Raw genomic sequence first — 23,402 nt, 5'->3', positions numbered from 1 at the left:
TTCTGAGGCGAGAGCAGAGAGAAGCCAGGAGAGCAGGTGAGACCTCAGGAGACCCAAATTCCAAAGGACAAAGTGATAAGCACCTGGGACATTTAAAAATCTGCCTTGTGTTTGAGAAAATAAGAGAACCTCAACAATACAGCAGCAAAGTACTTAAATTGTGAATGATCAGGATACCCACCAAGGAAACCTTAATCCTGAGGATTATAGGTTTTAAGATCTCAGACATACTTGGGCTTAAAATTGGCCCCATCAATTAAGAGGAGAGTGTGATTTAGAGCTAGTTCAACCTTCTCTGTAAAGGGGGAACAGTGCCACCCATGCACAGTAGTTTAAAAAGACTAAGCAAAATAATGTTAAGTCATTGCTCAGTACCTCTATGCCTGGACCATGGCAAGCACTTGATGAATGGTACACATTTTAATAATATTAGTCATAGACTTTTCTTATGTATTTGTGGTACACCATGTGTAGCTCAGGGGCACAGAGGGAAAGTTGATTGTTGGTACATCCAATAAGAAGAGGGTTCAGAGGTCAGACCTGGAATTACTTATCTTCATGACCAGATTAGTAACAACATAATAATAGGAATACTGAACAGGTGACTCCAGACATTACAGACCACAGACTAGACCATTTGGCTCAGTCCAATGCTTTGATGAAGTGTTATCATTTATTCAGATTATTGCTTGTTCAGTTGTAGCTGAGTAGGTTTAGATAATATTGTCATATTTCCAACTTGTTTTGAAAAGCCACTGTAGTTATTCAAAGTGTGTACAAGGAAAAGCAAGGAAAGGGACAGAAAGACAGGGAAATTGTGCAATGATTTAGAAATTTTGAGATCCCACCCTAATGAGGAAGGCAATATTGACAATGGCATTACACTATGGATTCATCTTTCTACAGCTCTAAACCTATGTGTCCATGCTAAATTACATTTTCCCATGTCCTTACAAGAGCCACTTGTCTGATCCCTGAAATAATGGAACTTTATGACTAGAGCTGTTGCTAGCATAGATGCATTTTAAATATCTGTTAAGAAGTAAAATGCATCTAGGATATTATGCATTGCTTACATAAGTATTCCTTTCCTATTTTTTTTTTCACATATCATTGATTTCAAAATGTGGTAACTTTTTACATCAGTCATAAATCTTATTTCCGCTCACAATGTAAAAAGAGACAACTAAACTTCCCAAAGAGTCTGCAATGTTTTCCTGTGTAATTAACACCTCATTCACAGTTGTGGGTGCCAGTCAAGGCCCTGTCTCCTCTTCCTTGACATTTCCTTGATACCTTGTTCAGGCTGAGCTGATGCCTAAGAGTGTGCGAAATACACACACGGGAACAGGGAAATATTTGAGAGGAGCCAGCTGTATTGGCAAGATCTGACAATCGAGAGAGCCTGCTTTCCCATGTGTCTCCTCTGTGGGCTTGCAGTCTGCATACCACCTCTTATTGAAGTCCAGTTCCTGCTTTAACCTTGTCTTCATCGTCATCATCCTCATCAGCAGCAAAAACCATCTGTCGGATAAGTACCAGTAGCCCATTATTTGCATTCTTTCTCTTCTTAATGCTCCTGTGCGGCCAAGTGTTTATAAATCAAGTGACTAATTTAAGATACATGTGCTCTCATACTGCAAGTCATCCTGGAATGATGGTTATTTTTAACTGTCAAAAATTTGTAGATGTCATTTATTTAAGTAGCCCTGTCTTTTTTGGTTTTGGTTTTGTTTTTTTAATCTTCCTGACAATAGTGACCCTCTGTGGCCTTCCACATAACAAATGCAGATGGCTGTAGTCATTAGATAACTCAAATAAAATCATTCTATTGTTGGAATCTCCTGGTTTCATTTTTTTAATTGTCATATACATTCAAATTATTGTAATATACATTCAGAAAAATGTATGTATCATAAGGATATACAGCTTGGTGATTTTTTCAAATATGACCACATCCATGTCACTGGCACACAACAAATCAGCATCAACCCACACCCATAAAATGCCCCCGGTGCTCTCTCTCCACTCCCCGCTCCCACAGCAATAGCCTGTCATAACTTCCCACAGCATGGATAGCTTTGCCTGAGTTTATTCCTTTATAAACTGATGAGCACTATGTTTGCAAGAGTCACTGGTATTGTTGCATATAGTATAGTCCATTCGGGGTTTTTTTGCTGTGTGTATTCCATTGTATGATATGCCCCACAATTTATTTCTCAATTTCTATGCTTCATAGACACCTCACTTATTATTTTAGATGAAAAAATTTCCATATTCCATATACATAGTTAAGAGTTGGCTACACTTTTTAATTTATACACAATCCATATTATATGTTTTGTTGATATGTGATCAAACATTTCTAAATTTTAAAATGTGGACAGTTGGTAGAGGATGGTAGAAGAGAAGGATGAGAAGGAACTAATGTTATTTATGACCCTGTATTAAATGTCATGTCATGAGTATCATTTTTTACTTGTGAAAAATACACATTATATAAAACTTGCCATTTTAAACCACTTTTCAAATGTCAGGTTCAGTAGTGTTAAGTACATTCACATTGTTGTGAAAACAGATCTCCAGACATCTTCATCTTGCAAAAACTAAAACACTATCTCCCGTTAAACAACTCCCTCTCTAATCTCTTCCTCATCCCTCCGGGTAACTACTATTGTACTTTCTGTTTCCTTATAAATTTGACTACTCTAGTACCTCATATAAGGGATGCATACAGTGATCATACAGTATTTTTGTTTGGTGACTTACTTCACTATGTTTGTTTCAATTAGCAGGATGTCATCAAGGTTCATCCATGTTGTAGCCTGTGTCAGAATTTCCTTCCTTTTTAGACTAATTCTATATTCCATTGTATGTATATACTGCATTTTGTTTATCCATTCATCTGTTAGTGGACATTTGAATTTGTTCCTCCTCATGGCTATTCTGGCTGGTGCTGCTGTGAACATGGATATACAAATTCAAAAGCCTGCTTTTAGTTCTTTTAGATATACACTCAGATGTGGGATTTCTAGATCACATGGTAGTCCTACTTAAACAATTAAGATTTTAAGAATTTAAGATTTAAGAATCTGCCTAGTGTTTTCCATAGCAGTTGTAATATTTTACAGTCTCACCAAGAGTGAATAAGTATTCCAATTTTTCCACATCCTTGCCAACACTTATTTTCTGTTTTTTTGAAAGGAAACCATCCTAATGGGTATATATGGTAGGAATTTACATATGATCTTTTTTTAGTGCTTAGCAGATGTGTTGTGAGGTATAAATATTAATTTTACAGCAATGAAATTTTGACACAAAAAATTTCCATAAAAGAAAAAGGCAGGACTCCAGTCTAGGTGCTCTTAAACTTGACAGTGGGCTTTTTATTCACATAAACTCACATAATCACAAACCAACTGGGCTTTTTTATTCTAAGCTTACAAAGATTTACAAGATATTAGCAATTCTACATGATTGCTAACTTGAAATATGAGTAGAGCTTGAGGCTTAGAGTAGGAGTTCTCAAGTATGGTCTTTAGGTCAGCATCATCAGCATTACTGGGAAACCTGTTCAAAATGTAAATTCTTGGAGTGCCTGGGTGGCCTCAGTGGGTTAAAGCCTCTGCCTTTGGCTCAGTGTCATGATCTCAGGGTCCTGGGATCAAAGCCTGCATTGGGCTCTCTGCTCAAGCAGGGAGCCCGCTTCCCCCCCCCCTCCTCCTCTGCCTGCTTCTCTGCCTATTTGTGATCTCTGTCTGGTCAAATAAATAAATAGAATCTTTTAAAAAAAAAAGTAACATTCGAAGGCCCTGCCCCAAGACTTAGTGAATCAGAAACTCTCAAGTGGGGAGTCAAATCTGTGGGTTTTTTTTTTTTAAGTATAGTGATATACAATATTATAGTAGTTTCAAATATGCAACACAGTGATTCAACATTTATATCTATTATAAACTAATCACCACAATTAGTCTAGTTACCATCTGTTACCATACAAATTATTCCAATATTATCAACTTCTTCTCTTCACTGTACTTTACATCCCTGTGACTTATCTATTTTATAACTGGAAGTTTGTACCTGTTAAATCCCCTTCACTCATTTCAGCCATTCTCCCACACCCTCCTCCCCTCTGGCAACCACCAGTTTTGTTCTCTGTATTTCAGAGTAGTTTTCTGTTTCATTTGTTTTGTTTGTTCATTTGTTTTGTTTTGTTTTGTTTTAGTGAAGTGAAATCACTATAAGTGATTTCATGTGAAATGTGAAATCATGTGGTATCTTTCTCTGTCTGATCTGACTTACAAGTGAAATCATGTGGTATCTGTCTTCTCTGTCTGATCTGACTTATCCCTTAGGCATAATAATCTCTAGGTTCTATCTGTGTTATGACACACGGCAAGATTTCATTCTCTTTTTATGGTGGAGCAATAGTTCTGTGTGTGTGTGTGTGTGTGTGTGTGTGTGTGTGTAATATCTTCTTTGTTCATCTACTGACGGACCCTTAGGTTGCTTCCATATCTTGGCTATTGTGAGTAATGCTACAAGAAACATAGGGGTGCATATATCTCTCCAAATTAGTGTTTCTTTTTCCTTAGCAAATATAGTAGAATCAGTATGGTAGTTGCATTTTACTTTTGGAGGAACCTCCAACCTCCAACTGGCTGCACCCAGTTTGCATTTCCACCAACCCATGCCCAAGGGTTCCCTTTTCCTCTACATACACTGATCTGTTTAACTAGGCCCTCCTGATAATGCTGACACACAATCAGGTCTGAGCACCGCTGGACTTAAATCATTAGACAAATATCGAAACTGCTGTCTAATAACCTTTACGCTATTTCCAAACAGGAAATTTACATGTTGGGCACTTTGAGGTTTCCAGGGCAACCTGGTATGGTGAACTGTTTTATGCTTCATACTCCCATTTTCAGAAAAGGGGTGGATTAGCCCAATTGTGATTATGCTGGAACAGTAGGTCCCATCAGCCAGGCTCCAATTATCACAATCACTTATGAACAAATGGCCACCTGGGAGCAGGCATCCTAACCAGGAAGATCACCCCAGCTCAGCATGTATCTTTGTCTGCCAGGATTTTCATCCCCACACTCATCCAAGTCCCTACTTTTTCTCTCATTACACTCATCCAAGTCCCTACTTTTTGTCTCACTTTACAGTGGGTCTTGAGCAAGCGTTGCAGGGAAGACACTGAAATAGAAGGAGGCAGACGTGGGAACAAACGTGAGGACAGCCATGTCTCCCATCACTTTGCCTCCACCAGCAACAGCCCCCGCCCTGGCCCCAGGCATCCCCATGGCAGTTCCCTAGAGCCCTGTAAGAAAAGAACAGAGATTTGTGGAATACACTTTCCTCAGAAAACTGAAGGAATCTGATTTTAGTCCTAGGATGAGAGTTGTGGCTTAGGCCTGCTGTCTTGGCATATGTTATCAGTAATACATGTATAAGTAACAAGTAACATTAATTAACATAAAATATGTGCCAACTGTCCTGGCTTGAGTAATAAAATTCACTCTACCAAAATCTACATTATCTCGTAGGGGAGGCTTTTGCCTTTCCTGAATGCTTTGACGTGGAAAAGCAAAAGATCTTTTGGAGGAACAGGAGAATGAGAGACTGTTCAGTGCAGCTGGAGGAGGACTTGAATGGGAGGAAAGAAGAAAAAGGATTGAATTCCTGGGGCTCCTTGGAGAGAAGAAAGATGATGCCTGGGAGTAGGCCCAGAATTTCTGTCACTCCAGTAGTTCCGGACCACTCCCAGACACCATCCTCCGGAGCTTCCAGCCGGTTTCTCATCCGTTTACTCTCCTGCTTTGTCCTGTCGGAGCCCCCTTCCTAGATCACTGATACTTAAGACTTAAGCTAAATTCCTAAGTCTGAATATATTTAACACATTTTTGGCTGTATGGCTTTAAAAAAAAAAATGTGTACTGTGTTGCTTTGTAAAGAAAATCATTAAAAAGAATTCCAATCAGGATTAGGGAGTAACTAGGAACTCAAGCCTCCGAACCACATTTAAACTGAAATACATGCCATCTGAAGTTATCTGCGGCACACAGTATGTTCCAGTAAATAAATGGCCATAAGAAATACTTACCTGCATAGCCACCCTTAGCAAGGACCCGTGAACAAAGGCAGCATTTCCCAGCGCTCCTCCAGCATACACATTGGTGCACTCTAACAGTTGCAAGGCTGACTTAAGTGATTGCTTAAATCACCAGTGATAGGCAAGAATTTGGATGCTTGCCCCTACTGTACTGAATTGTGTATGTTTGTACTCCACCTCCTAAATAAGACAAGGGTATGTTACAATATCTAAACATTTGGTTTGCCTTCACCATTCGCTCTGTGATAAAAGTTGATCAATAGTCAGCCCTCATTTTCCCCACTTCCTGCCCCCGATCAATACACATGTCTCCTTTAAAGAAAGGAGAATGCACACAGAAGTTGATCCATGGTTTAACTTACCTCAACCTAAAGAAAGAACCTATCACCCACTTCGATGCCATTGATTTTTGTTTCTTTGTGCTCTTGTGACCAAATAAATTACAGTGCTTCCACTTTCTAAGTAAACTTTTTATCATTGATTAGTCCTCAGGGTCTAATTGACTTACATTTACTAAAAGACCCAATATATTGATTTTCAGAATGTGTAAACTACAAGACCAGAAAATGATGTACATGGGTATAACTTTTATTAAGTATACAGACTATTAAATTATATATTCATTCCAGTGTTACAGCTCCCCAAAGGAACTCCCAGGTTCAGATCTCTGCAACAGGAAATACATGAAAAGATCACTAATTATATTTCTGTTTTTAATAAAGGTTTTAAGGGGCGCCTGGGTGGCTCAGTGGATTAAAGCCTCTGCCTTCGGCTCAGGTCATGATTCCAGGGTGCTGGGATCGAGCCCCGCATCGGGCTCTCTGCTCAGCCAGAAGCCTGCTTCCTCCTCTCTCTCTGCCTGCCTCTCTGCCTGCTTGTGATCTCTGTCTGTCAAATAAATAAATAAAGTCTTAAAAAAAAAATAAAATAAAGGTTTTAAAAATTTGTTCTGTGGATGTGAGCTAGGATTGTTTATAAAAACAGCTGCTGTTTTTGTATGAATTGTTGATGGTGTGAGCTTAACGTACCTTCAACAACAGTGCAAGCATTTCCCATCCGATCATAGTGTGGTATGTGCTTACTTATCTCCCCAGTTTTATTCCACTCCTTTAACTGACATTGGACTTCCTACCCCACTCCCAGTCTAGACAAAAACCAGAAAGAGGAAAGCGACTTTGCCTGACACTTTCAGAGCAAGAAAATTAGTGAATGAGATGGGCCTTTCTGTGTTTATGTTTACAGTTCTCCCCCCAAAAAATTTTGAAAGATTAACCCAATACTTGTACTTTGTCAGTAGCAACAAGTCTTAATGTGTATTACTATACTACCAATATGATAATAAAATAATTAGTAACAATGAAGTAGAGTGACCATATTTATAAAACATGCACGGAGGGGTACCTGGGTGGCTCGATTGGTTAAGCATCTAACTCTTGATTTCAGCTCAGGTCATGATCTCAGGGTCCTGAGACCAAGCCCTGCATCAGACTCCAGGCCCCACCTTCGGATTCTCTCTCCTCCCTCTGCCCTCCCCTCCCCACCCCCATTCCCATGCTTTCTCAAAAAAAAAAATAAATAAATAAATAAAAATAAAACACGCTCCGAAATGTTTCTCATTCAAAATATATGCTTTCAATACCTAGGTTTACATCCTTCTATTTAGAAAAGGAGGAAAAATTTAAAAAGCGAGTTTATAGGACGCCTGGGTGGCTCAGTTGGTTGGGCAGCTGCCTTTGGCTCAGGTCATGATCCCGGCGTCCTGGGATCGAGTCCCACATCCGGCTCCTTGCTCATCAGGGAGCCTGCTTCTCCCTCTGCCTCTGCCTGCCATTCTGTCTGCCTGTGCTCGCTCTCTCTCCCTCTCTCTCTCTGACAAATAAATAAATAAATCTTTAAAAAATAAAAAAAATAAAAAGCGAGTTTATAAAAAATAACTAACTGCCCTTTAATGGTATTAGGTAAACAGTCACCTAGAGATGTTAGCATGATCTTACTTTTCTAGGGCGCCTGGGTGGCTCAGTGGGTTAACCCTCTGCCTTCGGCTTGGGTCATGCTCTCGGGGTCCTGGGATCGAGCCCTGCATGGGGCTCTCTGCTCAGCAGGGAGCCTGCTTCCCCTCTCTCTCTGCCTGCCTCTCTGCCTACTTGTGATTCCTCTCTCTGTGTGTCAAATAAATAATAAAATATTTGAAAAAAAAATAGCTTTACCATCCATAGGGATGAAAAGAGCTAGTAGATGTGCTTTATACGATACACAGGATTACGGTGTGGCTTCGGGTAGTGCTTTTTCCACACTGTAGTGAGCATAAGAGTGACCTGAGATGGTTTTAAAGTGCAGATTCGTGACTTCCTTGCCCAGAGATTCTAAACCAGTAAGTCCTAGGATGAAGCTTCAGAATGTGCATTTGTAACACCCAATCCTACCCTCAGGTTACTCCTATGAAATTATTCAGACCATTCTTCAAGAAACACCAGTTTAAGATGACAAATACAGGTTTTATTGCATCCAAAACCATAGACTCGTCAGATAATACACCAATCTTAGACCATCTTTCAGATGCTTTATCTTACTTGACTACAGTATCGAGGCAGACAGCATTTAAAGGACTGCCTGTAAGTTAACGTTTATTCGTGGCAGGCACTATCTTTCTCCTACTGGTCATTAAAAATTTGGCCTGTGGGTTTTAGATTTCACTGATGTTTAAAGGTCAGGTAGGCTTGAAATTATTTTTTAATTTTTACTATCTTTAAATTGCCGTTTAAAAAATAAAAAATAAAAAATAAAATTGCCGTTTAATATTGTCTCATCTAAAAGCAAAAAAAAAAGGCATCACAGTATTTATTGTCTGTTTCTCTTTGGTTTCCAGGGAAGACGAGGAAAAACAGGTCCTCCAGGAAAACCGGGTCCCCCAGGACCACCCGTGAGTAAACAGTGTGATGACTGTCCTTTAGGAGAGCCCCGCTTTCTTCCTGTGTATTTATTTATCTATGGATTATTTTGTCCCCCTGTAGCTAATTTCGATCTTTTCTACTGTTTAAAAATGGTTATACTCCTGGGACGCCTGGGTGGCTCAGTCGGTTAAGCATTGGACTCTGCATTGAGGTTTCAATTCAGATCGTGATCTCAGGGTCATGAGATCAAACCCCCTGTTGGGTTTCGTGCTGGCCATGGAGTCTGCTTGAGATTCGCTTTCCCACCCCCTCTCCACCCACTCGCTTGATCTCACTCTCTCTCAAATAATTAAATAATTATTAAAAAATAAAAATAAAATAAAATGGTTATACTCCCTACACTCCCACTACCACACAAACAACGAGGTAAGGGAGGCTAGTAGCTGTCTGCACACGTATCCATTTCTTTCTTACGTAGACAGGAGCCACTGCACTGCCTACGTGAGTGCCCTAAGCCAAGTCTCCAAGTAGATGAATCCTGATCTGAACCCACCCGGCTCCTTCTCCTCAGTTTCCTAATGTCTGGGCTGGTAGCAAGTTAGATATCTTAGATATGTGGAGAAACGGGACCAATTATAACTGTTTTGTTAGTAGAATTTTGTAGAATGCTGTTGCTGAAGAGAGCTGTAAAGATCTTCTAGCCAATTCGTCATATTTTTCTTTACCCCAAGCCTCTGGAAAATGTATTCCTTTTCTTGTGGTTCTTCTAATCCTTCAGCCCATCAGAGTCTGATCTGTGTCCAGGCTACCCTAATGGCACTTTCCTCTCTTTAGTGACCAGTAATCTCTGAGGTGTGAGATTCCCTGGGTCTGATCACTCTTCATTTGATTTCACTGCTATATAGGAATTTACAGGGGTGCCTACTCTCTCCTTGAAACTCCCAGTTCTCTTGGTGTAGTGACATTGATTTTTTTTTTCCTCCTACCTCTGGGGCCATCCTTTTTTGTCTCCATTAACAGTGTTCCCTCCTCTCCTATCTGTATGTTGCGTGCATTAAACATTTCCAGTTTTTTATTTCAACCCTGACATTCCTCCAGTGTTCCAGGCTTTTATATTCCCACTGCCTGCTCACTGTCTCCGCTTATAGGTCTCCTACACATTACAAAAGTAGCATGTTCCCAAACTAAACTCAGAAATAATTCTAGATTTTTTTTTTCTCCCCCTCAATGTCCATTCCCAGACAGTTCCTAAATCATGTCCATTCTACATCTGGATAGCTCACGAATCCATCTCCTCCTCTCTTTCCTCATTGCCATTGACTTTGTTTTGGCCCTTGTCAGTTTGTATCCGTATTTTAGTAGCTGTCTCAGAGAGGGTCTCATTGCCTCTACCTTCTGCGAGTGGAATAATATCTCCCAATGATAATTCAGACTGTGATCCTTCGGCTTGAAATTCTAATAGCTTCCCTCTCCTTCCACATCTGGGTTCTACATCTTCTGTGTGTCATTCTGGGCCCTTCTTAGTTGGCCCTTGACATCTCTTTGCCCATCATCCTCTATGCCCTTCCTTTGCTTGTAACCTGTAGTGTCATCCTCACTTTCTATCTCAAAAATGCCATCCTTTGCACATCTGGTGGCTTCAGTAAGCTTCCTCTGTCTTCAGGACTCATCTTAGCCTCAGCTTTCCTGCATAGCCCTTGTCAGAGCTCTCAGTGCGTGAGGCGTCTTCGCCCACAATCCTTGCACTCATGTACCTCCTGCACTGAGGTAGCACATGGCACAGTGCTTCATACTGTTGCCTTCTTTCTAGGTCTGCCTGCTGCACTGCAATTTTTTTGAACCTCTGTTTTAACACCATTGCCTAGCACAGTTTCTGTCCTGTAGCATGTGATTGTTAATTATTTAATGAATTAGTATACAAATGAATATATCCTGTAGATAAGAAAATGAAAACCAGAGGGGCACCTGGGTGGCTCAGTTGTTAAGTGTCTGCCTTTGGCTCAGGTCATGATCCCAGGGTCCTGGGATCGAGCCCTGCCATCGGGCTCCCTACTCCGTGGGAAGCCTGCTTCTCCCTCTCCTACTCCCCCTGCTTATGTTCCTCTCTCACTGTGTCTCTCTCTATCAAACAAATAAATAAAATCTTAAAAAAAAAAAGATGAAAACCAGAAAGTGCCTTTTTAAAGACCAGAACCACCGCTCACCACCACTAGAGGGCTCCAGACCTAGAACCTTGGGAATTTCTTAGGATGTGGTCATGGGTGGGTATGCAGAAAAATGAACAAGGTTGCTCTCCTGTCATTGATTTCATTCCATCCACTTTCGCCATTCAAGTGGATTGTTCTATTAGCAATGTACTGGTGTCAATGGATAGTGATTATAAAAGCAAGTGGAGAAAAAAGAGGTATAACTCGGGAGCCTGGAAGCCATTTTTTAAAGGAATTAGCTTTGTTGATTTTTATTCCAAATTTTCTAGCAAAACAGAGAATGTGTTGTAAGATTTGCAATAATTGTCTTCTGCTATAAAGAAGAAAAGCTGGTGAATGTGAACAGGCAAGATTAGACCTTCATATACTTTCTAAACATACAATAGTGCTTTTAAAACTGGATAATTGTTGTCTCAGAGGAGGAATTTGAATGATGAAGGCTTTTGTGACAAGCCTGCCAAATGTCTAGGAAAGAAGATTACTCCAAGTCCTGGAATGAGTTCTCAGCTATAAATCAACGGAGTTTACTGAAGAATTTAGAAGATTAAGAAGTATGCGACTCTATGAAGGAATTTATAATATTCAATTCCACCGGTTCTAGTTTATTGCCAGGGCATTTGGGGAAGAGAGGTACTTATTTTAGTTCAAGTATTGGATTTAGAATTTCAACTCAGCTATGGTTCTAATACAGTGTTTGTTAAATCCTGGGTACACAGTACTTAAAAGAATAGTGCGTTTTGTTATCTTCTGTGATATAACAAAATACCGATTATTATAAATATTGTGAAAGAACCAACTACAAAATAAGGGGAAAAATCTATGAGAAAATAAAAGGTTTTTATTCATAGGTCAGCTTTTGTTTTAAAAGAAAAGATCTTAAATAGCTCATTTTCTGTTTAAGAATCGTGGTTTATGGAAATTCTTCATCTATTTGATTCTGGGCTAACTCCTCCAGGTGACTAAAATATCTTTTCTCAAATACCAAGTATTATCAAAGCTTTATGTTGGGGTATGGTTTTCATCCTGTTTTGGATTTTTTTGCAGTTGTTCAGATGATGGGTTGAATGGGTGACCTGCATATCAGCATGCTGCAAAAAATCTTGGGAGGCACCTACTCATACTTACAGGACTTAGCCAAGGGCAGCATTGGAAGTGAAAGCCACCTAACAGGCTCCCTGCGTTTTTCTATGCTATCTTCATGTTTAATTTTTCTGAACATACTGTATTTTAGCAAGAGGACTGTTGTTTCTCACATGGGTAGAAATAAACAGAGTTCTTCGAAAGCAGTCCTTTTAAGATCATATTAATTCCTATCTTAAGAAAATGAGCTTGTAAAAACATCAACCTGCTCCTAATTTACGTTGTTAAGCAATTTCACAAACATTTATTTAAGGCCTACCATGTACCTAGTACTCTGTTAGGAACGGGGCTTACAAAAATCAGTAAGATATTGTCCTTGCCCTCTGGGGATTCAAGTTTAGTTTACAGAAATATGAACAAAGGGAGAGAATTAGAAAAGATCGTGGTCAATATCCTTCAGGAATTGACAATTGAAGCATAAAAACTGTGCGTTAAAAAAAAAGAAGGAATTCCTGCCAGTTACAACAACTTGAATGAACCTAGAGGACATTATGCTAAGTGAAAAAAACCAGTCACAGAAGGGCAAAGACTACTTGATTCCATTCATCTAAGATCTCTAAAATAGTCAAACCCGGAGAAGCAGAGAATACAATAGTGGTTGCCTGCTGGGGGATAGGGGAAATAGGAGTTGTTATTCAATGGATTTAAAATTTCAGTGATGCAAGATGAAGACCTTCTAGAGATCTGCCATACCACATTGTGCCTGTAGAGTATCATGCACAATATCGTGCATTTTGAAGTTTGTTAAGAGTATAGATCTCATTTAGGTGTTCTCATCACAACACAAAACAAAAACAAACACCTAAGGGGCTCAAGGAAACTCTGGGAAATGTTGCATATGTCAGTTACCTTGATTGTGATGAGAGTATCACAGATGTTTTCGTATGTCCAAACTCATCAAATTGTACACATTACATATGTTCAGTTGTTTGTACATCAATTATACCTCAATAAAACTGTTGAAAAAAGAGTTGAAAGGAGCTGTCCAGTAAAACAAACAGAGGGGAAGGAGAAAGCAAACTGAGTATCACCGACAGAGGAAAGCAGCCTGAGCAAATACAGAGCACTGTGGCCCTGGGGAGTGGGGAGGACAGGCAGCCCACGCAGTTATGAGACAAAGAGCTCGAGGCCAGCACTGACATGTCAAGCCCTGCCAGGGTCCTGGTAAACCTCATATGAAACCCTATATGTCAGGTTAAGCTACGAAAATTCATGTAGAGTTCTACATAGGGCGTCTCGTGGCCAGATTTCATTGATTCATCCCTCTAGTGATGGCCATGGTGGAATTGGATTATTTAGCGTAGGCAAGCTTCACTGTGGCTATCGTAGTAGTTACTACTTTTTAAATTATCAGTAGAGCATTTTTTTTCTCTTTCGGATGTCCCATGGTGCTATTTGTATTTTATGACGATTTATTTGTAGCTTCGGAGATAACCCAATTTGCTTATGGACATATTTAGATCAAAATGTTGTTTTCGCTTATTTGTCTTTTTCAACGTTGTACCCTATGTGAAAGGAGCCCTACTTCACAGGAGGAAGGAAGGTAATGAGAGAGAAGGAAAGGTTGATCAAGGTGAAAATCTTCCTAATTCAGATTTAGAGATGGTGTATGACTCACCCTAGTGGCTTGCCTGTGAGATTCCTAAAGCACTTATTGGAATTTCTTACGATAGTATGAATTAATTTTAAAATATTAATTTTATCTCTCTTATCAAATAGTAATCAAATAATATGTAATATCCCTCAAGTAAGTGAATAGTATGTAATTTTAGGATATATGTTTGAGCAATTAGCTTTTAGAAAAATTAGGGAGAAAAAACTCTATTCTGATTAGTGTGATTGTCTAAAAAGCACCAAGATGGATTCTTTGATAACAAGCATACTTTGCTAAATTTCTTCAAGAAAATGTTATTCCCTTTGGGGTTTCAGGGATGTTCCCTAAATCAAAGGTAGTGTTGTTATTTAAAGGAACATCAGGGGCACCTGGGTGGCTCAGTGGGTTAAGCCGCTGCCTTCGGCTCAGGTCATGATCCCAGGTCCTGGGTTCGAGCCCCACATTGGGCTTTCTGCTCAGCGGGGAGCCTGCTTCCTCCTCTCTCTCTGCCTGCCTCTCTGCATACTTGTGATTTCTCTCTGTCAAATAAATAAATAAAATCTTAAAAAAAAAAATAAAAAAAAATAAAGGAACATCAATGAAGATTTTTAAAAATAGAACTGAAAGAAATCTCTAATGTCCTGAAGCAACTGAAATAATTAAAACACTTTAACCGATCCTTCTAATTGCGATGTTTTGTTCTGAAATTAAATTTGTATTTTCTCACTCTTAAGAAACATTTGTTCCAAAAAGGTAATTTTTTTACAAAGCGTAATTTCCCACTACTTCCCACTTAGTATTTAAAAGACAACTTTTTTTCCCCTTAGAGAGCATATTTCCTAGAGGGAAAAAATTCTAATAATGCAATATTTACTAAAAGCAGAACTGCTATTGAACTATTATTAAATTGTCTTTATGAATTATGTCTTTATGAATTAGTGTTTCATCAAAGTCACATATATTGCTCCAATTTAGTTTCCATATTTACTTTTTAAAAGATTTTATTTACTTAGTGGGAGAGAGAGAGAGGACTGGCAGAGGGAGAGGGAGAGAGAGAATCTCAAGCAGATTCTGCATTGGGCATGGAGCCTAATGCAGGGCTTGATCTTATAACTCTGAGGTCATGACCTGTGCAAAACCCAAGAGTCAGATGCTTAACCAACTGAGCCATCCAGGCACCCCTATTTCCCCATATTTAATAGCAGTTTTTACTCTGAGGAAGATTTAGTTGAAATTTACATATATGTATCCTCCTTAAAATAAGATTATTCCTAATCAAAATACTTGTAGTTAAGGAGCAATTAAACTGGTTAACAGAGCTAGCCACAACGCTTTATGGTAAACATATTTTTTTAAAGATTTTTATTTATTTATCTGACCCGCAGAGATCACAAGTAGGCAGAGAGACAGGCAGAAAGAGGGGGAAGCAGGCTCCCTGCTGAGCAGGGAGCCCGATTCAGCCCTGGGATCAGAACCTGAGCTGAAGGCAGAGGCTTTAACCCACTGAGCCACCCAGGCGCCCCAATAAACATATTTTTTAATAAAATATTAATCCAATTTCCTGTTAACAGGCAGAGCCTATACTACCTATACAAAGGAAAAAGTTCTCAAATTCTCCCAAATAACTTCTGCCATCTTGTTTTGAATGACTAACTCTTCATTGGTGGGAAACCATTAAGTAGAGATGTCTTAGACTGATATTACCTGCAAATACACTAGGCTGGAGAGCAGTTTTTCAGAGAAGCATGAGAGCATTAAGTATCTCTCCGGGGAAGGAAATAATACTAACTCCTGAGGAAACAGGTTCAAAAGAAAGGGATGGATCAGGAGAGTTTATTAGAGTACTTGCTCTGTATGAGGTGCTCCATGGCCAATGCCTTATGTAATCCTCACCACTGTGGTGAGATGTAGAAGTGGTCCCATTTTATAATAGGATAAAGGTTGCTTAGAAACATCCGGCAACATGCCCAAGATGACACAAGTGTAAGTGGGGGAACAAGAAGTGGAACCCAGGAGCTGATCACCTCTATTTCACTGGATCCCAGATGGGAAAAGCAAGCTTCTAGTTTGTAATTTCTCTTGAATCAGCCTTATTTAAACATTAGACACCGAACATGGTCTGATTTTCTCATGTGATCCATAGCACTGCAATGTCTTAGCACAGCGGGATGATGGAATAAGATTGTGAGGTACCCAGTCCTCCTCACTAGTATGTCCTCAGGCAGTTCACTTGACATTTCCATGGCTCAGTTTCCTTTTCTATACATTTGAAATGATAGTACCTGCCTCCATCAGATTCTCACAGTTGCTGGGAGGAATCAAAGCCATGTGTGAGAAGATCTTTCTTATAAATGTGAAGCTCTGTGTAAGTACAGCTGAGATCCATTCCTATTACTCTGACCGTCCATCCACACAAAGAGTATTGTAGATAGAAAAGATTGTCTTTAATCTCCTTTTTATAAAGTTCCCAAAATCCTGTTAACAAAAATGTGAATGTCTTTCAATGACTTGCTAAAATGGAAGATCACGAGCTCTACATAAATATGGAAAGCTTAGTCTACATATGAAGAGAGAGGAAGGTTACTCACAGTCAGGTAATAATAATGGGGTCTGAGTATTCAGTGGTGTTTTTTCATCTTCTGATTTACAGCCTCTTCCTGGCTTGTGGGACTTGTTCATCCACTATCTGAGCTGTTGCATTTTATTAGTTGTGATGTTCTGTAAGTCTCAATTACTATCCCTCACACTCTAATAAAAATTTCTCTTTTTCTTTAAAACCTTCCAGTTATCTGCATAGCATAAGCAATGGAAAATCGTGGCCTTGTGTTATGATAATGAGACTTGGAAAATCTCAAGACTTGAAATGCCTTAGTTTATTTCAAAGTGTTCTGGTTTTTAGTTCCTTTAGAAAAGAGAGGAAAGCAGCTGGAAATGAGGCGGAGCAGGAGGGAAAGCAGGAGAATTTAACTAATGAGCCATTAAAGGAAGTATGTATTAGCCCACCCATTTGACATTAACTTTACTTCTCATCAATCATCACTATAAAAGTGTTTATTAAAAACCATATTAATTTTAAAATGTGTTATTATTTCTTTCTGTTACAGGCAGGGCTCTTGATTCCCTTTCTTTTTTTTTCCCCCCCTGGCATTGTTTTTGTGCATTGTTTCATTATTGCAGTATGAGAATTGAGCAGTGGGCTCGAATGTGTCACATTTCAGTGCATAGCAATTTATGTTGAAAACAGAAATTTCAAGGAATTTGTAACGTGGGGCAGCAGCTCCCTCTACTGTTTCCACTGGACAAGCTCTAAACAAATTTCGTAGCCTTTGGAGGATGTCCAAGCTATGGATATATTCTGTGTCTGAGGATTAATTATAAAGCTACATGATTTTCAAAATTGTTTTCAGTGGTGTTTTTTGCATTTTATGCTTATCCTATCCTTTAAATGCAAATGCTATTTCATCCACAGTCACTTTCAATATGAATTTGATATACTGTTGAAGTGCAAACCCTTAGCTCATGGATATCTAAAATGCCCATCTATTGTAAAATGCTGATAAAACACTACAGTGATCGTTTTGTGGGCGCTGACTCCAGTGCAATTTATGCTTCTTTTCTAAAACCACAATATGATTTAAAACAAATACAAGTGTGTTATTTCTGTTTTTGTTTTAACCTCGGTGTAAAAGAACTTCTTTTACCTTGAAAGCATGAGTCATTGCACAGTTTGAAAATTATGTTTGTACTGCCTTATACGCAGTTAAAAGAGTAATCTAGGGTGTAATATTGAATTCGTTTATTCAGTAGTTACTGAGCATCTATCATGTGTGAGTCACTATTACAAACATTGAGCATACAGTAGTTTCAAAGAAATGCATAGTGACAAACAGGCTATAGACAAGGTCTCTCCCTTAAGTAACTTATACTCAGTTGTGTGTTGAGGGTAGCAGTGGTTAGTAAGAAATTCGACAGATAGCAAAACAATTTCAGTTTAGTAGGAGGTGATACAGGGGAACTAACTGGGCAATATAAGAGGAATTTGAAAGAGCTGTTACTCTAATTAAAATGGTCCAGGTGGCATCTTTGAGCATTTAGATTACATTACTTGAGAAGGAGATAGCCCATGAGGGTCAGAGCAAGATCTTTCCAACCAGAGACATCAGGATGTGCAAATGACCTGAGGTGGGAATGAGCTTGATGTATCTAATGAAGGATCTAATAAAGGATCTAGGAGAAAGGGGGGGGGGGCAGAAAAAAAAGATGCTCCTTTCTGGTATTTCATGGGTTGGGTCAGATGATTAATCATAACAATGGAGATTATAGGCCCTCAAAATACCATAGACCTAATGGATTTCTGTGCCATATCCTATTATCCATGCATTTAGATCTTCCATCTCCAGCTTTATTGGTTATGAACTGAGAACTCAAGATGCAAAGTTATTGTTTTCAGCGAAAAGCAAAGCCCACCTCTAAAACAAGTTAGTACCCCAAATTCATTTTGGACTACTGAATAAAGTGGATGACAAGGAATATCTGATTTTTAACATTTAATTTCTGGTTAAAGCACCCTGAATGTAACTATATACATTTTGAGGTTCATCATGTTTAAATGGGAATCCAGTTCTCATTCTTAACATCCCTTTTAGAAACCTTGAACTGATCAGGGTTTTGTCATGTTTCTCAGTTTTCCTTTCAGCAAAAAAAACCTCAGTCTCTTTGGTCTATTAAATGACTAAAGGCCATGTACTATAATGATAATCTCCTCAGAGAAAATGAACCTAACCATTTATTTCAGTCAATGGGAATAGTAATTTCCCTTCTTAATAAAAATAAGATGACTTCCTCAGATTTAAAAATAAAGACACATAAGAACTATAAAGTGGAGACAGACATGGCCAGTTAATCATTTTTATTACCACTTGTTCCCCCTACTCGGGTCATGGTCCTAGACTAAACAGCTGTTGCCACATTGCTAAAATTCCACGGTCACCTTGTGTGGCCGCAGAATGCATAGACTTGCGTGTGAAGCAGCTGAGGGTTTCAGGTTGAGAATTTGAAAACTAGCACTTGGGTTCAATTCCCCAATTACTTTTCTTTTTCTGTCTCTATGAACAGCAGCAGGAAGACATTATTAGTCACTTTCGGACTTCCTAAGTTTTTGCTAATAACAGCCATAATCTGGAGGAAAAGGATTTTATCTTCTTAGAGCCACCGACTCTTCTTCTTGGATTATGTTATTGAAACCAACTATTAGGACTTCTGAATTGACAGGCATTGTGTATCGAGGTCATGGAACAAGATATTTGATATCCTTGATATCTGATCATTAAATTTGCTATTAGTTGGGCCAACGCATGGATTAAGCACTATTTCTTTGTGGTGGATAAACATTAAGGTTTTAATGAACCTGACTGGCCTTTGAGAGATATTCAGAAAGGGAGACTTGTTTCCGAAATAATCTTACAGTTTGTGTTTGATGAGATCATTTCCAAAAAGTATTTCCATACAGTATTTAATTTTACCCCTGTATGACTTTGTGAGGTAGGCAAGAAAAGATTATCTCTGGTTTAACAAGAACAAGGCTCTAGGCCTTCTAGGGAAAAAGACCTAGGGAAGATCTAGGGAAGTAGGGTCTCACTGAACTCCATGCAGTCAGTTTTCTCTGCTCAGCTACTACCTAGTAGAAAACTGTTTGGGTCAAAGGTGACTGGACAAAAAAAACAAGTTTTCAGCAGTGGAACTGAAACGTGGAAGGAAATATGGTAGAAAGGACTGGAAGGGGCCTCCAGCTCTATCTGTAATTTCATTAAAAATAAAGAAATCTGAAGCAAATACGGCAAGTGGTTAGGATCTGACAACATTGGATTATGGATTCATGAGAATTTATCGTTTTCTTCTCTATGCCTTTTCAACATGCTTAAATACTCCAAATTACTTTAAGAAATAGGAAAACTATCCTCTGGGCTGGGTTAACGTCAGGGTACTATCACCAATAATTCTCTGGCCTTGAGTACCAGCATCTTCTCTTTGCCTGAAATTCTTATAGGGAACTAAGTGTTTTAAACATAAAATCATTAAGTTTTTTTTTTTCTAGAACTTCACTGAATGTGCCTTTTGTAACCTTGGGGTTCAGTTGAGCCAAAATCATCAGCTGCAGATGTATCATTCTTAAAACCTAGAGATCGTAGAGAAACCTCGATGTCACACGATTGAGTTGACGTAGAGAAAATAATCACGCCAAAGTAAAACCTACAGATTGTTCGTTTTGCTGTTTCCCAGAACTGTCCAGAATGTCCCCCAACTATTCAGATCTTACAGTCTTGGCCTCTGTGTAACTTGGGCAGCATACAAGCCGGTGCCATCAGCCTGGTTATCTTAAGTCCCAGCAGTTTTGCCTGGGAAACCGCATCTTCTCCGCACAGGCAGAGATGGTTGTCATCCTAACCAATGCTTTTAAGAGAGGTGAATGTTATCACTTCATTACATAAATGAAAACTCAGAGCATTGATAGGTGCAGACTGCATTAAGCCAGCTTTGCTCCTGATTGATTCCCTAGGTCACACGAAGGGGTGGAGGCACATTCGTTCTCCAGGTATGGTTTTTGCTGGTGGTAAGCTTTGGGGGACACCACCGGATACAAGTAATTTGTCTCGCACACCTCCGTTCTTACTAGTTTTCAAACCCCTGTGGTTTTTGTCACCTTGTGTGGGGTCAGTGATGTTGTTTCTGTGGGGTGGCAAGCCACTCTCAAGATTCCTGCTGCTCCTTGTACTGCAGGGAGCTGACAAATGATATTTTTCCTTTTGCAGGACATACTGGGGAGAGATAAGTATGAAACATTTTATGGATGGTTAAGCAGAATAGCAGTGTTGGGGGATGAATCATTATTTTTTCTAACCATCGTGCCATGGAAATCAGTCAAAAATGTCCCATGCTATCAATAATGCAGTGGGCTTTATACCAATTAGATTGATTTGTTTCACGGTGTCAGGAAAAAAAAATAAGCTCTTTTGAAAATGATTTTTGTCGCCCTTGGAAAACAAAGTGTTAAAAAAACATATGAGCTTCATAGCATAATTTAGAAAATCTGCTTTTATGAAATGGGTTAATTATACCCATTGAATGCATTCACTGTCACAGTCTCATCCTCCCACTCCTGTTCCAAAATGTCAAGTAAAACCAGGGACTGTGCAATTTTGGAAAACAATCAGGTCACATATTGAGTATTTTGCTTATTCATACAACCATAAACTGCCTATGCTTGAGTTCCCTCAATTACACAGCTCAGTATGCAGGCCAGAAGAGACAAGCCCAGCTCAAGTGAGCGCTTCCTGGAAAACACAGAGGAATGAGTTTGAAAAATGTCCAAAGTGGCAGATGTGAAAAATTCTCATTCAAGATCCAGAAGCTGCTTTTGCTGCAATTCCTCACCTGTTAATCGCACTGCTTCTGAACTTCTGAACCAGGGATGCTGGCAATATCTTAGATTGAGACACTGAGGAGCTATTGATCTTTCAAAGGATGGTGTAGGTATATGCCACTGTGGGGGGCGGGGACTGGCTCCAACAGGAGAAGATGGATCACATGGCTCCCAGTGGGACTCAGAATTTCCAGAGACTCACCAAGAATGAACGTGTGGCTGCTGGCTTCTAACAAAAGTACTCCTTTCATTCAAGGATGTCCCCAAAAGATGTCCTTTTTTTTTTTAAGATTTTATTTATTTATTTGACAGAGAGAGATCACAAGTAGACAAAGAGGCAGGCGGAGAAGGAGAGAGGGAAGCAGGCTCCCTGCTGAGCAAAGAGCCCGATGCGGGACTCGATCCCAGGATCCTGAGATCATGACCTGAGCCGAAGGCAGTGGCTTAACCCACTGAGCCACCCAGGCGCCCCCCAAAAGATGTCCTTGATGAATGCTTAAACCAGGGTATTGTTGGATCCCTTAAATGCTTCAGATTTCAAGAATTCTAATACACAAATCTCTCTTCCACAAAAATACAATGGCACTATTGTAGTCTTCTTTGAAGGGTATTTGGTTTTCTCTACTAAGTGTGACAACTTTCCCATGACTGTTCCTCACTGCAATTTCACGCTCATAGAATGTCAGCCTATCAACATCATCTCCAAGCAATAGTATTCTCTTGGTCAGCTCGTCTTTTTCCACCAACTATGACCATTTTTATTTCTCCTTTTCTTCTGCCATCACACAAATACTAGGCCTCATTTGGTGTTATTTGAATTCCAAAAGTTACTTAAGATGAGGACCATTGCTTGCTTGCTTGCTTGCTTTCTTCAGAAATCTCCCTCTCCTGATCTCTCTCTAATCGAAGCCCTACATGATTCTAACAGTTCTTGTGTCTGTATGTGCTTCCTCTCTCTTCTCCTTACCCGTCTTCCACTCTGGCCACTTTCCTCTCGATCCCTTCTTGTCATCCAAATCTTTGAAGATGTGTGTCTACGCTAGGTCAGAGAGCTGTCTTTGCTTGGCCCTTACTGATTCTGTATCTCATTAAGGGATGTTGTGATCCTTTATCATTGAATTCCCTACTGGAATCTTAAAACCAGCTGTAAGATAATGGACATTTTATTTTCCTATCTGGCCACCCTCTCACTGTGAAGCAGATAAAGGAAAGTGTCAAAATATCAAAGCTATGAGGTCAGGCTGACTTAGGTTGGAATCTGGTTCTTACCCACCAAGGTGTGTGACCTTGAGTAAGATAGTTAACCTTTTGTTATATGTAAAATAAGGGTAATGCTTACCTCGCTAGGTTGTTGTAGAGTAAATTGCAATAATACATGTCCCTGCCACACATTTATTAGTTTCAAAGCCTAACATTTGTATTTATTAATATTACCGTCATTATTTCATTTTATCATTCTCTGCCACCTGCTTATTATTTTCATCTTTCTTTCCCTGGATTTCATCCAGGGTGTACCATTTCTGAAACAAAAATGTTGATACTTTGCCAGCTTCGTACATTATCACCTTCATGTAAATTTTTCTTCTTTCTGCTTGGCTCCTTTCCTGTTTTTCTCTATTCGAGACTTTACAGAGTAAACTTCATCTAAGAATGTTAACCTAAGTATATTCATTGACTTATTAATCATCCAAAAAAAAAAAAAAAACACCTCAGTAGATACAATTTTCGGTGTGGGTGAAAAAGTGTATTTAAGGATGAGGGCACTTTGTGTTGCCTGATTTTGTCTTTGTGTATTGGCCAGATAAATGAAATATGTCCTGATTCGCTTGAAACCTGACTTGCCCTGAGCTTATTCTCACTGAGTCCTCATCTCCTAAAACCAAAGTTAGTCTTAAGACTTAGCACCAAAGAAGCGATGTCATTCCTCAGAACCTGGTGCCAGAAAGCAAGATCCCTGGGATGATAGTGGGACAAGCAAGGAATCAGCCCTCAGGGTCTTCATCTTCCTTTTTCTGTACCCCTTTCTCTT

General features: G+C 39.3%; 1 protein-coding gene across 6 annotated transcripts in view; it reads left to right on the top strand.

The window, feature by feature from the left end:
- Positions 1 to 23,402, top strand: part of COL19A1 (collagen type XIX alpha 1 chain) — a 325,663-nt gene that overhangs the window by 214,383 nt on the left and 87,878 nt on the right. For all 6 annotated transcript variants that reach the window (XM_047734919.1, XM_047734921.1, XM_047734920.1 and 3 more), the window contains one exon: positions 8,988 to 9,041. In XM_047734919.1, coding sequence (XP_047590875.1) covers positions 8,988 to 9,041 — 54 coding nt within the window. The remainder of the gene's footprint in view (positions 1 to 8,987; positions 9,042 to 23,402) is intronic.

This window comes from Lutra lutra, chromosome 6, assembly GCF_902655055.1.
Source record: "Lutra lutra chromosome 6, mLutLut1.2, whole genome shotgun sequence".
In the NCBI taxonomy this organism is placed as follows: Eukaryota; Metazoa; Chordata; class Mammalia; order Carnivora; family Mustelidae; genus Lutra; species Lutra lutra.
The sequence above is the reverse complement of the archived record's forward strand: the minus strand, read 5'-3'. Positions and strand labels throughout refer to the sequence as shown.